The following is a 12,860-nucleotide window of genomic DNA, read 5'->3' as shown; positions in this document are numbered from 1 at the left end:
CCTTTTGGAGTTAAAAGCTAAAACTTTTCATCGTTTTTCTTTAATTACAGCCATAGCCTGAAAATCACTCCCCGGAAGGTGTCAGGCTAAATGTACACAATTAGGGGCATAATGGGCTCCTGACAGAAGATAATGCAGTAGGCGGACTCTGGGGTTGGTCTGCTAAAACCTTTGAATGAAAACTGAAAGGAAATTATGCAAGCTTGATGAATATTTCGTAACATGAAACAATCAGCAACACCGGAAAGTCACTTAGTGACCTCTTGAGGTACAATAGACTGGATTACTGACCCTTTTCCTAGGTTCGATCTTACTTTCAAAAAATTTAGTTCCGGTTTTTAAAAAATTTTTCGGGGCTGATTTTCCAAAGCTAAACCGCAGAGAGTTTCTCTTTCTTCTTTGAATGAACAGATTACTTAAATCGCCTTGTCGTATTTCCGGGTAACTGAAATACAGTTGTTTGGGGGGAACAATTGTGTTCATTACGGTTTGTAGTGATTAAGTTAAATATGATTGCAAATAGGGCTGTTTACTTTCCGGTTAATTCAGCGCTGTCATCCAAACTACCGTAAAGAGGAGGCAGGCTATTATATATTGTGCAGTACGCATTCCTGCAAGGCAGCATTCGTCCCCAGGGCGTGCGCATAGAAGAACATCATGATGGCAATCTCGCTGCTGAAGGTCGTACTGACGCTGACCGACAACTCTTGGTTCGTGACGAGAACGTGCATGTAGAGACCACGGGCTTTCTCTATGCGGTTATAGCCCGGTTAAGACGCGGACCGGATGGGGATGAGAATTTTCAGCGCGCACGAATTTTTTGGTAGTCCACTTTCTGTAAAGCCTTAATGCCAGTCCCAGGCTAAAGGGCTGTGCCAATGGTTTATCCAACTTGGCGGACAGGTAACCTCTCCCTTCACGCCATCTTGGATAAACTATGAAAACGAGATTGAGTAAAAACGACGAGAGCCTGGCTGGATAGAGGAGTGATCATCCTCGTCGGAAGAGATCTGGCAACGAACTTAGGGTTTCAGTGGGCCGCGCGCGGACTAGCACGGACTTTTTCAATTATTCCGTCTAAGAATCTAACAGCCGACTGAAAGCAGTGGGAAGATCATTCGAAGAAAACGTAAATCTTGTTTGGCAGACTTGCCAAACAGTGATCTTTGAGCTAAAAGCTTGAAAGTTAGGGGTGGCGAATGGCAAATGCGAGACTTTGCGAGACGACGAGATCAGCGTTTTTCTTTGCGAGCCTGAGACATTTTGATTTCTTCAATTGCGAGACCGAGACTTTAAAGTGTTTTAAATGCGAACTGAAGACGTTCAGGTTGTAACATGTTGTGACGTCATTTAACTTTACTAAAAAAAAAATAAACAAATCGGTACTTCGCGATTTTCTTAGCCTTGAAAAAAAATCGAGACTGCAAGATAGCTTTGTGAGAAAAATCGAGACTGCGAGACGCACATAACCGCTAAAAAACGATACTGCGAGACCCGTGAAATTGGGCGAAAATTTTGCCAGACCCATGGTTTTTGAAGGACCATTCGCCACACCTAAAGTTACTTGCAGTTCGAACTAACGCAAATGCGTTGAGCTTATTGAGACTACAGTGGCCTAATTTGCACAGATGATTAATTGATTTTTAAGCCCGGCTTTTTGTTTCGCAACAAACGTTTTGGCTTCGGGATTAGAATTAACATTATTATATGGCTAGCTCCGTGAGCGGGCAAGATGAATCAAATCCTGCGCTGTGATTGGCTACCCGAGCGGGCAAGATGGAGCTATCTTGCCCGCTCGGGACTACGTACCCGCCGTGTCCCGCAAGAAAAATTTCCCCGAAAGCCATATAATAAATCCTTTATTGACCAAGCTTGTTCGGTCAAGATGGCTGGATATTGGCCTCGTTCTTTTTTTGCGTGTTTTTGAACCTCGACTCCGTCTCGGTCCATAAACACGCAAAAAAAGAACTTGGCCAATATCCAGCCATCCTTGACCTCACACTTGGTCAATAACCCATACTTCTCAACCTGGCACTAATCCGTTTATCGCTAATTGCTGCTTAGTGTGATTAACAGACGAAATCGCTCATTCATTTTTCAGTCAAATTAATTTCGAGAGGATGGCTTAGCAGTCTAAACGATTTCATAAGTGGGAAGGAAAAATTTAGTGCATTAATCTTCTACTTTCTGACGTTAATTTTTGTTAAATAGGTTGCACTAGTTTTATTTGAATGTTTTAGATTTAGTCCTAAAAAAAATTGTTGAGGTCTGTTAACGTGTGAAGTAGAAATCAAGGATTCAAGTGCAGCCACATTAATTTGCCTGTCAGTTTTAACAGAATCTTACTTAACTTAGTTTTTTCTGTAAATCAAATAAAGAGTATCTAATTGATATTCTCATCCATCAAACCTGGGTGGAGATTAGTAAAAGAACACCTCCAATTAGACGTGTATTTAACAAAGGTAGACAAGACTCGGCATCAGTCGGAAGATGACTAGTAGAGAATATAAAAAAGCCATCAATCGGAACACAACATTCGAAGGAAACCTACAGAAGGATTTAGAAAATATCGAAGGGCAGCGCAAGCGAATTATACGGTCACTAAGAGAGAAGAAGTTAAAATTTATAGAAGGGAACTCTGCCCTTCCCAAAATTCGTTTTTCATCGGACGACGTGAAGGAGCCGAAAGATGCTGTTTCTCCAGATAACGCTGATTTACCAGACTTAAATAAGCTTAGTGAAAGGAGTTTTCTAAGGAGGAAAAGGATGTCCGTGCCGCACGACATGATAGTTCAAGAAACGCAGAAGCTTCTGCTGACGAAGTCTGGAGGAGAGAAAATTTTGCCTCTTTTACAGCCTGCTATATCCCCTAAAGCATGCACTACTCCGCCAAACTCGCCGCAAATGATACGAAAAAGTCAAGTTACAATTCTACCCAGCGAAACAAAACCGGTGCTTGACCAACAACTTTCGTTACCAGATAAAAAGAGCTCTGTCGGTGGAATTGCAGCTGGAGAAGATGACGAATTTGAGGAGCACCCAGGGATGGGCTTGTTTAAGAACTCTCGGGTGCACGTCACTTTTACAACCTTAGGAACTCAGCTGCCTCATTCTCCTCTCTTGCAAAGGCAGCAATCCTCTCGACCGCATCACAGGTGAACGGAAGAGTGTGTCGTTACCGTCTTCTCCTATTCCCCACCGCCGCCGCGCAGAGAGTTTGGACACGGCAAAATCCGTAAAGTGAAAAGAAGTGCTCGCAGAGCTTATTGGAGCGAGTCATAAACTTCGTTCCATGAGTTCGGGCTGCGAGGAAACTGAGGTCGGTAGAGAGGTGAGTTGTCTGGATGTTATTAAAGTGTTCAGTGAAGCGAATAAAAATTGTCATTCTACAAGCATCTGCACTGTAAAGTATCATGTTTTCTAGTTTGCGAGCTTGAAAGTGTGTGCACTGCTTCTACGATTCTAAAGTTCTATACTTTCTTAGTTAAACCCAAGGTTAAGCCCTGGGTTGAAATAATTATAATAATAAATTCAATAAGTAATTTTTCACTGAAAATCTAAGTAGCTTAACATATAAAAGATCACTGTGCCTCACATTTTCGAAGCCTGCCCCAGAAGCAAATTACAACGACAGGCGAACGAGGTGCATCAGTTGACTCAGTAGCGACAACAAGGCAGAGCGAAATGTCCAAATCAATTGTTGTTAATTAAATTTTATCAATGGATAAATGACCTTGAGAGAGCCGGGAGAAGGTAGCAAAACAGTCCAGGAAGATAGTGAAGACTACTCCTCATGAGCTGGAAGCGAAGAGACTGCTCCTTCTTCAACAATCACAGGGCCCTTGGGGCTTCTAAGCTTTGGATTGTCAGTGTGACAGGAGTGACTGAACTATAAAATTGGACCGAATAAGGCCAGCAACATCAATTGATAATTAATCACTTCACCCCGTTATGAAGGCACTCAAACATGTCAAAGGATGCATTTACGGATTTTTTCACCATTGTTCTTGAAACAAAAGTAGAGGTAAAAAGTACGCAAGCATCCTAAACAAGAGCTAAAAGTACGCAAGCATCCTAAACAAGAGCTTGTGTACATGTTGGCTGTATGCGTACACGAATCATATCTCGGTCGCAGTTTCAAAGCATCCTTTCCTTGGAATATGGCTCACGGATTGTCTTTCAAGGAACTGGCCCAACACGACGCCATGTGCAGCGAAAACATAAAGAAAGCCTTAAACATAAATTCAGCCTACGACGAAGACTTAAAGAAAGGGCTGTCGCGTTTGCAAAAAGAACGAAGGAGTTTGATGAATTCACTGACTAAAGAGAAGCTCGATTTTCTTCAACTGAGGAAGAGTAAGCTTCCGTCGATTCGCCGGACTCGTTCCGGCTCGGAAGCTGACAGCGCCATCATGCAGCAAACAGTTGCTGAGTTTTGTAAAGGAGCTCTCTCTGAGAATGCAACAAGTGAGCGAGGCGGATCGTCGGCAACACATTCAGCGCGCCCTCAAAGTCAGCCTTCAAGTAACCAAAAGAGTAAATTTTATCAACGCCAGAAAAGCAATGATTCTGACAAAAATTTATCCACTTCCCTGGATGGGAATGAACCCTTGGATGGCCAAGAGATCGATGAACATTTGCGAACTGCTTGTCTCGCATCACCAAATGACGGGGGAAGAAACGACTTCAAGACCAGGCTAGCGACCCAACAGACACTTTGCTCACCAGGAGTTAGACTTCCAGCACCACCTTCGCCAATTTTGTCTCAAATACGTAGTTCAAATACATTAGACCCTAACAAAGGCACACGGTCCTTGCCCTGCTCGCCGCGTGTGGAAAGACGACGTGCTAACACGCTGGACACTCCAGTGAACTTTGTTCGTGGTGGTTGGACAAATTCGAAGATAACTTTGGAACGATCGTTTTCGACGCCAACTGCAAAACTAGGTGCGCGACTACGGGCTGAAACATCGCCCATCGACTTCGAGGTAAGCTCGTTCAGACGGGAATCATGGCCGCGAAAGAGGGTTTTGGTTTTATTATTCAAAGCCTGTTGAAGAGAGAGCGAGGAATGCGAGGAAAACAATGTGTGGGTTCCCGAAGTTGATTAGATGTCGATCGCGGTTAAGTTGTTTCAATAGCGCGAATTTTGGGTCCTGGATCTACCCTGTATTAACGATGTCGGATATTACTCTGCTAATAGTTTGGCCCTACGCTATGTCAGCCGGCGAAGGACGTCCTTTAAAACTGCGAGGTGTTAATTTTAATCCGCAATAAATCGATTGTCTTTGACTGAAGGTTTCAGCACATGTACTTGAAATTGCCTGGCGCAACTCAAAATTACCGCATGGTACCAGAGAGAAAATTTTCATCCACAAGTCGCATGAACTTATGCTAAATTGCGATAACACGTTGAAAATATTTTAAGGTTCTTATAATTTCTTCATTGTGATTATTAACAAACGCAGATCAGACAAGAGACGTAAACTGACATGTTTCGTTGCTAAGTTTGTACATTGAATACTTTCTGTAACATCCCATGCCTTGATTTCTATTGTGTCATTGTTAAAATAGAATGTTTCTACTGTACCGTACAACAAAGCCAGAAGCATTGTTCGTTTTCTCTGAAGGTCGGCTATCTGTAAATTGTTTTAATACTAGTAAACGGTAATGTGTTTTATAAGAACATCATTATGTGTTCGCTCCTTAACTCCAATAGCTTCCACTGTTTCATAGTGCTGAATTATTTTTAGCTCTTCATCTCTACATCGCCTGTATGAACTGTTATATTAATTATACCGAAATGATTCAATTTCGTCTCCGCTGCACTAATTTAGTTTTTTGTATAGTGTGCGCTCATTAGCGAAGGGGCGCTTAATCCGTTTTGCACATACATCTGAAAGAGACAAGACCAGACGATACTTCAATGACTAAACTCAAAATCTGTAGCAATAGTGACTCATATAGTCATAATAATGCTTAATATTACGTTCAAATAATATCTAAAGCGCAAACTGCATTTCCACATGACCTCACGGCAGCCATATTGGTGTTCCAAAACAATGACACCGCGACCTTGTTGGTGTACCAAACCAATCCTCTTTTCTTATGTAAACACTTTCTTTTTGTATTTTGGTTCTCAGATCAGACTGAGAGAAATATTTCAAGTGACGTCATAACTAAATAGCTGGTATTACACTGCAAATGCTGACCAGTTACAACGAGCATGTTAACCATTGACGTTCGGGTGAATGGTTGTTTGTAACGTTGTCACGCGCCGACCTCAGCTCTCCGCAACCATTAAGCAATAAGATGTTGTGACCTTTTTGTTTAAGTTTAGAAATACATTAAACTCAAAATAATTTCCTCCAGCTTTTACATAGCGCTGTACGTTTTGTTATTTTTTTTTTCCAGAAATGATACTTTTACTTTGGCATTTCAAGAGAGGAATTTTTGTGTAATATTATAATCCAGTCATAGCTTTGGAGAATAAAGAATAATGATAAATGAGCAAGTGATCAACTTGGCAAAATTCGCGTTAGCCGTCCTATCAGATGGTTTTACATTATATGAAAAAACAGACACTTAAAAGCAACCTGTTTTGCCATGGTATAGTTCAGATCATTTGAACTAATTTCCTGTTCTTTATAAACATATTTCAGGATGTTGATAAAGGAAGGCTTTCGCCGCGAGCACCACCTTCACCTCAGTTCAGAAGATTGCGGGGTTTTCAGCCTATCGTAACCGAGCAGGCCCAAACTTCTCAAGAAGATCTATTCCACTTGCCTAAACTACTGGCTCGAGGCTCGCTTCCAAATCTATCCAAAGATGAAGGGGCAGAAAGATACCGAAGAAGGGTTAACAGTTTGACGAGGGATCAAACTGCAAAGGAGTTATCTCCGCGGGCAGAATCACTTAACCATCACAGTGTTTCACCAAGGCCCACAGAAAAGCAACAAATTTCCTTGGAAATCGGAAAGGAGTGGCTCATTGAGTCTTCCCTCATAGCTGAACTGCCTGAAGGCGAGGAGCTTGTGAAAGATGAGAGAGACTTCCCAAGACTGGAGAATGAGGAACTGTGTTTTTGGAGCAGCGATGATGACGATGACGTCGCGGGCAAAGACCGATTTCCGTCGCAAAAAGAGAAGAAGACTCATTCAGTAGATGAGATTAAACACACTCGCTATCTGCGCATGAAATCTCCGCACCACTGGCTACCAAAGATGGGAAATGTGCCGAAGGAATTGCTGTCATCGTCCATCATTGTCGGGCACACGAAAGTAGCTTTCGAATCAGTTTCCACTGAGGGGGACAAGGACGGAGACGAGGCGGAGGGGGAGGAAAAGGAAAAGAACAACGTCAATCAAAAGCCATTCCATGAAGAGAAAGAAGACGGAGAGATAGGAGGTGATACTGAATGACGTAAAAAGTCAGAGAAAGAGAAAAACGGTCATGGGAACTAATTATACTTAACAAGGACCGCAACTCAATGCAATTTAGAAAGAAAAACATACTCTCAATTAGAAGAGAAAAGAGAGCGGAAAACGGCTATGAAAACTAGTTACAAGGACAGTAATTAACTACAATTTAGAAAAACAAATTAATCACAATTAGAAGAGTTCTTTACTTGCAGTCAATAGTCTCAGGCCGAATGATCGTTGTGTTACAGAGGTAGTGTGCTTGGATGAGTTACAGGGTAGCCATAGAAATTACCTCCATTCTCGCTATACTTTGGCAAAACACAGTATTGGCCTCGCTTTATGCATTTAGCCTCATTCCTCTGCGACTGGAAAAAATGGCAATTTTTCCCCGACTAGGTTTAGCAGTAGATTTGTAAATAAGTTCAATTTCTTGTAAATAAGTGAGAAAATAATTACATCAAAAACAAAAATTTAATAACGTTCGGAGTACGGATTTTTACTATCCAAATAAAGTTATATAACGAGCGATTCCTACTGGGAAATTAAGTTCAGCTGGTTTCTGAAGTTCACTTATCGGGACCTTAAACGATACGGGTCTGCGTAGTAAGCAAAAACGGACAAAGGGTAGGCGAGGCAACAAACGCGATGGAAAAGGGGCAATCCTTTCTCCTTTCTCCCAACCTCCTCTCTTCCCTTTCCTTTCTCGTGGCACCTGCTACGCACTCTACAACACTATCTATCAAAGCCCTATAAGATTAAGGTGCAGTTCTTACATGGTGAAATCACACTGAAGCAGCAAAGACCTCGGGCAAAAGTGGGCACCCTTCTGGAAGCGACATGATTAGTTGTGTTACATGACGATTATTACCGCTGACCATCGCTGTTGGTGGGGCCCAGAAAGAACATGGCTGCCATCATGGCGGCGCTTTGCGCTCGAAAATGGGATGGAGTTTTTCAACCCTTCAGAGGTGAGTATATCTTATGTAAATTTTGCAAGAAAATGTTAAGTATCCATCATGCAGTAGCATTAAAATAACGCAACAGAGATGGAAAACAAGTCATGTTGCTGAATGGTGTTCCGCACGGGGGAATATCTCAGAAGGTTTCAAATGTCCATTTTGTGTGAACGAGAGCTGACTCCGGAGTCAGAGTACGACGTTTTCTAATGTCGAAAAATCGTGATTTTATACGAAAATTCCTCAACTGCAAAGCCAAAATAATACTTGAAATCGCTCGAAATTTCTAAACAAAGATATACTATTCTAAGAAGAACTGAACGAGTTATTTCGTTGAAATTCTACAGTAATTATTTCAGACTGCCGGGTATCTAGTGTTTTGAAACACTTCCCAGCTGCCGGGAATCTGGACACAATGTATTAGCAAACAAGCATGGTTTATTTAACTTCTCCTAACTAAAATACCCAACTTATATACATGCTGTCAGTCCAGATTTTTCAAACTGGAGTCTGATCATAATGGCATCCTTGTTTCATGTGTCTGTCCTGTTATCGATCGTGAATGTCATTATAACATTGCTCAAAGTAGCTGACTGACTGTGGATCCATCATATACAGCCAAGTATTTCTGGAGACCGTTTTTTTCAAATGTGTTATAATGAAGTTTTATTGTTTAAGTACACTGCAATCCAGTGGGCACTAGTTTGATCATGAGGATCTATATTTGCAATCAGGGTTGAAGAATACATGTTTATGACTGGTAACTTGTTACTGGAAAATACACCTGTCACGACAGATTCTACCCCAGTGTTTTCCTTTGGATATGCTTTCTCAGTCAATGTGCCTTCACCCATCGCAAACTTCCACTATATCCAGCTATTTTTCATTTTCTTTAAGAGTTTGAGCTAAGCTAGGGGTTGGAGGAGGGAGGGCGCACATCTTTACTTTTTTTAAACAGTAAAAAATTGATGGACTCGCATTCTATCCAAGGAGATAACAATAGTCCAGAGCTACAGAAATCAGAGTTTACAGTTAAATGCCCCCACTGTTGAACCTGCAGACTCCTCCAGTCCCTAGGACTAGAAAAGTCTTGACTACCATTTATGTGGCACAGGTTTACCTGGAGTCATTATGCAGAGTCGAACAGCTGCTAAGAAATCTGCAGGACACTCAAGGAACAAGCAGAATCACAATAGGAAAAGGAAAGGCAAAAATTATGGACCAAAGAGATTTGATGGTATGCTAGACACCCTTCAACATTCATGTTTTACAATCATTATTAATAGTAAATGTTTGAAGTTGTCCTTCAGTAGCATGTTGGTTGATTAAATAGACGATGCGGTAGATCAGTGAAAGCTTGGAAATTAAAAGAATACAGTAGTTCAAAGCCTTAGTCAAATCGTCTATTTAACCAATATCATTATGCATGCAGTTACCAATCTTGGTTTGACATGTCACCATGCTTCAAGTTATAATGAATTAATCAGAATCTGTATTTGTTGTACTTTTATATCAAGTGGCATAATAACCGATGATATGAAAAGTGTGGGACAAAAGAGTTACAACTAAACCTGCAAAAATAATTGTCATGAATACAATTCATGACTGATAATTCAATAAAAACCATTAAAATTGAATGATGTTATATATCAAACATGACCAGATAGACAGTGTTTCATTACATTTCTATACACCAAGCAGAGAGTGAACATACCATGTCCAGCAGAGTAGTTTTGACAAGTCTTGAGGTGTTTGGAAATGCAATAGAAGACTGTCTCTTTTGTTTGATAAGCCTTCTCAACCGAAAGTAAAACTAAATAGAAAACAAAGAAGAAAAAGAAGCAAACATCTTTGCTGACTAAGAACACATTTCTCAACAACATCAAGACAATAATTTCTTTTGTTTTATCTTGATGTATTATGAATGAATCTAGAAGGTCATTTCACAAACATCACCGTAGAAGACAGAAATGATTACATAATATTTGATGTAATGGAAAGTCTAGGATATCAGACTATATCAGACTATAGAATATCAACTGAAGGTGATAGTTTATTGAAAACCATGTTAATGAGGAATAACAAACACATTATGACTTGACAAAAAGATTTTACATGCGGGGTTGGGAGTATTAAAGCCAATTTGGGTACAGTAAAAACCTATTACCAGAAGTGAGAGTTTTTTTCCTACAGTTGTCTTAAATCTAATACCAAGCTCTGGCTCAACTGAACTCACACATATTGTTATGTGTGGATGTAGAGATCTGTAATCAACGACTGCTCCTATTACAATTACTAGTATTATGTCAAGTTGATGTCTCCTGAAACGTTGACTTTTCAAATATCAATGCTTGTGGGAGCCAACTATACAAGCAAAACTTCATTGAAGAGTGCCACCTTTATAATCGCGTGGATACATCAGCTTAAATACAGATTCTTAGAAATCACACTTAACTTCAATAGGGTGCATATTATTACAGTCAAAGGCTGTAGTCTCGCTTACGGTCCAGTGGAAAACTAAAATTACAACAACAGAATTAAAATACTAAAAAACAAGTTAGTTCAAAAAACTGATAGACTTTCTTTGTACAGGTCTTTAAGGCCTTGTTTGTGTTGATGTGCTTGTGCACTCAAACTGTGTGTACTTGGTTAAACACACTCTCAGTTCTAAACTTGCTAAACAAATCATTCGTAGGAAATGAATTGAAATGAGAACCTTTGGTCCATCTCAACAGGTGAACGTGTAACCCCAGGTACTATTCTTATGAGACAGAGAAAAAAAGACCTCAGATGTTATCCTGGACTGAATGTAAGCAGTTTTACAAGTCTATAAGCTTATTAAATTGTCAGTGAGAATGTTTTTTTCACTGGATATCTGTCAACAGTTAACCAGAACATTTATGACAAATCAGGATTTTTACCATCATACATTAGACAGGGGGTGAAGAATGATCATCGCAGTTAATTTTCCAATTTAAACAATGCTCGCACCAGTATCGTGGAGGTCACGGGTTCAAATCCCGTTGAAGCCCTGATTTTTTCAGGCTTCTTCTTTCCAATTGCTTAAATTGGAAAATTAACTGCGATGATCATTCTTCACTCTCATCTACAACCACGGTTCATATATGAATTATTTCATATAAACTTCACATCATTTCATTCCTCACGGGAAGATATGAACTCAATTAATTGACCTCGCTCCCAATGTGTGGCTTCATAGCTCAGTTGGTAGAGCATCGCACCGGTATCGCGGAGGTCACGGGTTCGAATCCCGTTGAAGCCCTGATTTTTTCAGGCTTCTTCTTTCCAATTGCTTAAATTGGAAAATTAACTACGATGATCATTCTTCACTCTCATCTACAACCGCAGTTCATATATGAATTATTTCATATAAACTTCACATCATTTCACTCCTCACGGGAAGATATGAACTCAATTAATTGACCTCGCTCCCAATGTGTGGCTTCATAGCTCAGTTGGTAGAGCATCGTACCGGTATCACGGAGGTCACGGGTTTGAATCCTGTTGAAGCCCTGATTTTTTCAGGCTTCTTCTTTCCAATTGCTTAAATTGGAAAATTAACTGCGATGATCATTCTTCACTCTCATCTACAACTGCAGTTCATACATGAATTATTTCATATAAACTTCACATACAGTAGACAGGTTATACCCTACAGGTCTTAATCCTTGCAAGTCTTAAACAGGCTTGGAAGGGGACCAGAGGTCAACTTATTGTTAATTTCATATTTCAAGTACCAGTAATCGGGAGTACTTATTATTAGCCAGAGGAGACTGGGGGTTTTGACAGATGGTCAGACATTTCCTGCTTGCTGCACCTGAACTCACTGGGTTTAATTATTAACAATTCTGTTATCCAAAGTTAGTCCATATCACCTTCCTTTTTCAGGCCTCTTAGACCCTTTCCACTCCATTTCTAATGACCTTCCTGCTTTTCCTCTGGGTAAAAGAATTCATCTGCTTATAATATTGTTGCTTGTTAAACTTCCAGGTTGGTATTGGTAAAGATAGCACATTATATGCACTGGTAGAAGGATTTGTGAAATTCCGAAGTGAACGTGCTCCTCCATACCATTGGTGCTTAGGACAACAAGAACCATTTGAAGAGAAAAAGTATATCAGTGTCATACCAAGGGAGCCGTTCAAGGGACCCAAGCTGGTTCCAGTTCGAGATGTATATAGAATTACTCCATGACAATATGATATGAGTGTACATTTTGATATTAAATTTTCAAACTAGCTTAGTGACTCTGAGAATCTGGCTTCACTAAGAAAGATTTGTAGTCTGTTTGGAAATGTGTTTATATTTAGCTGAGATGTCCATTCACTCATAGTATTTGCGATTACTGGTCGTTTAGCCCCCAAGTTGATTAGCCCCTAACCAGTTAGCCCCCAAACAGAAGTCGATGGGGACTAATCGACTTCTGGTTGGGGGCTAACTAGCCAGGGACTAATCGAATTGG

General features: G+C 40.5%; 1 protein-coding gene across 1 annotated transcript; it reads left to right on the top strand.

The window, feature by feature from the left end:
* The first annotated feature begins 8,296 nt into the window (after positions 1–8,296).
* LOC110054083 (uncharacterized) lies at positions 8,297–12,641 on the top strand. Its single transcript, XM_020760417.2, has 4 exons — positions 8,297–8,389; positions 9,492–9,614; positions 11,113–11,186; positions 12,389–12,641. The coding sequence occupies exons 1-4, from the start codon at positions 8,326–8,328 to the stop codon at positions 12,590–12,592; spliced, it is 465 nt and encodes a 154-aa protein (XP_020616076.2). The 5' UTR covers positions 8,297–8,325; the 3' UTR covers positions 12,593–12,641.
* The last annotated feature ends 219 nt before the right edge of the window (positions 12,642–12,860 follow it).

The sequence above is a fragment of the Orbicella faveolata genome, unplaced genomic scaffold (assembly GCF_042242905.1).
Source record: "Orbicella faveolata isolate gen_17 unplaced genomic scaffold, um_ofav_v1 contig_1, whole genome shotgun sequence".
NCBI classification, from domain to species: domain Eukaryota; kingdom Metazoa; phylum Cnidaria; class Anthozoa; order Scleractinia; family Merulinidae; genus Orbicella; species Orbicella faveolata.
Note: the sequence above shows the minus strand (reverse complement) of the source record. Positions and strands in the feature narration are given on the sequence as shown.

What these genes read in the sequence shown, in the direction of transcription:
- LOC110054083 (XM_020760417.2), top strand. Translation starts at nt 8,326, where the DNA reads ATGGCTGCCATCATGGCGGCGCTTTGCGCTCGAAAATGGGATGGAGTT. An exon ending in AGTTTTTCAACCCTTCAGAG is followed by an intron (nt 8,390 to 9,491) that starts GTGAGTATATCT and finishes TATGTGGCACAG; the next exon opens with GTTTACCTGGAGTCATTATG. An exon ending in TGGACCAAAGAGATTTGATG is followed by an intron (nt 9,615 to 11,112) that starts GTATGCTAGACA and finishes CCATCTCAACAG; the next exon opens with GTGAACGTGTAACCCCAGGT.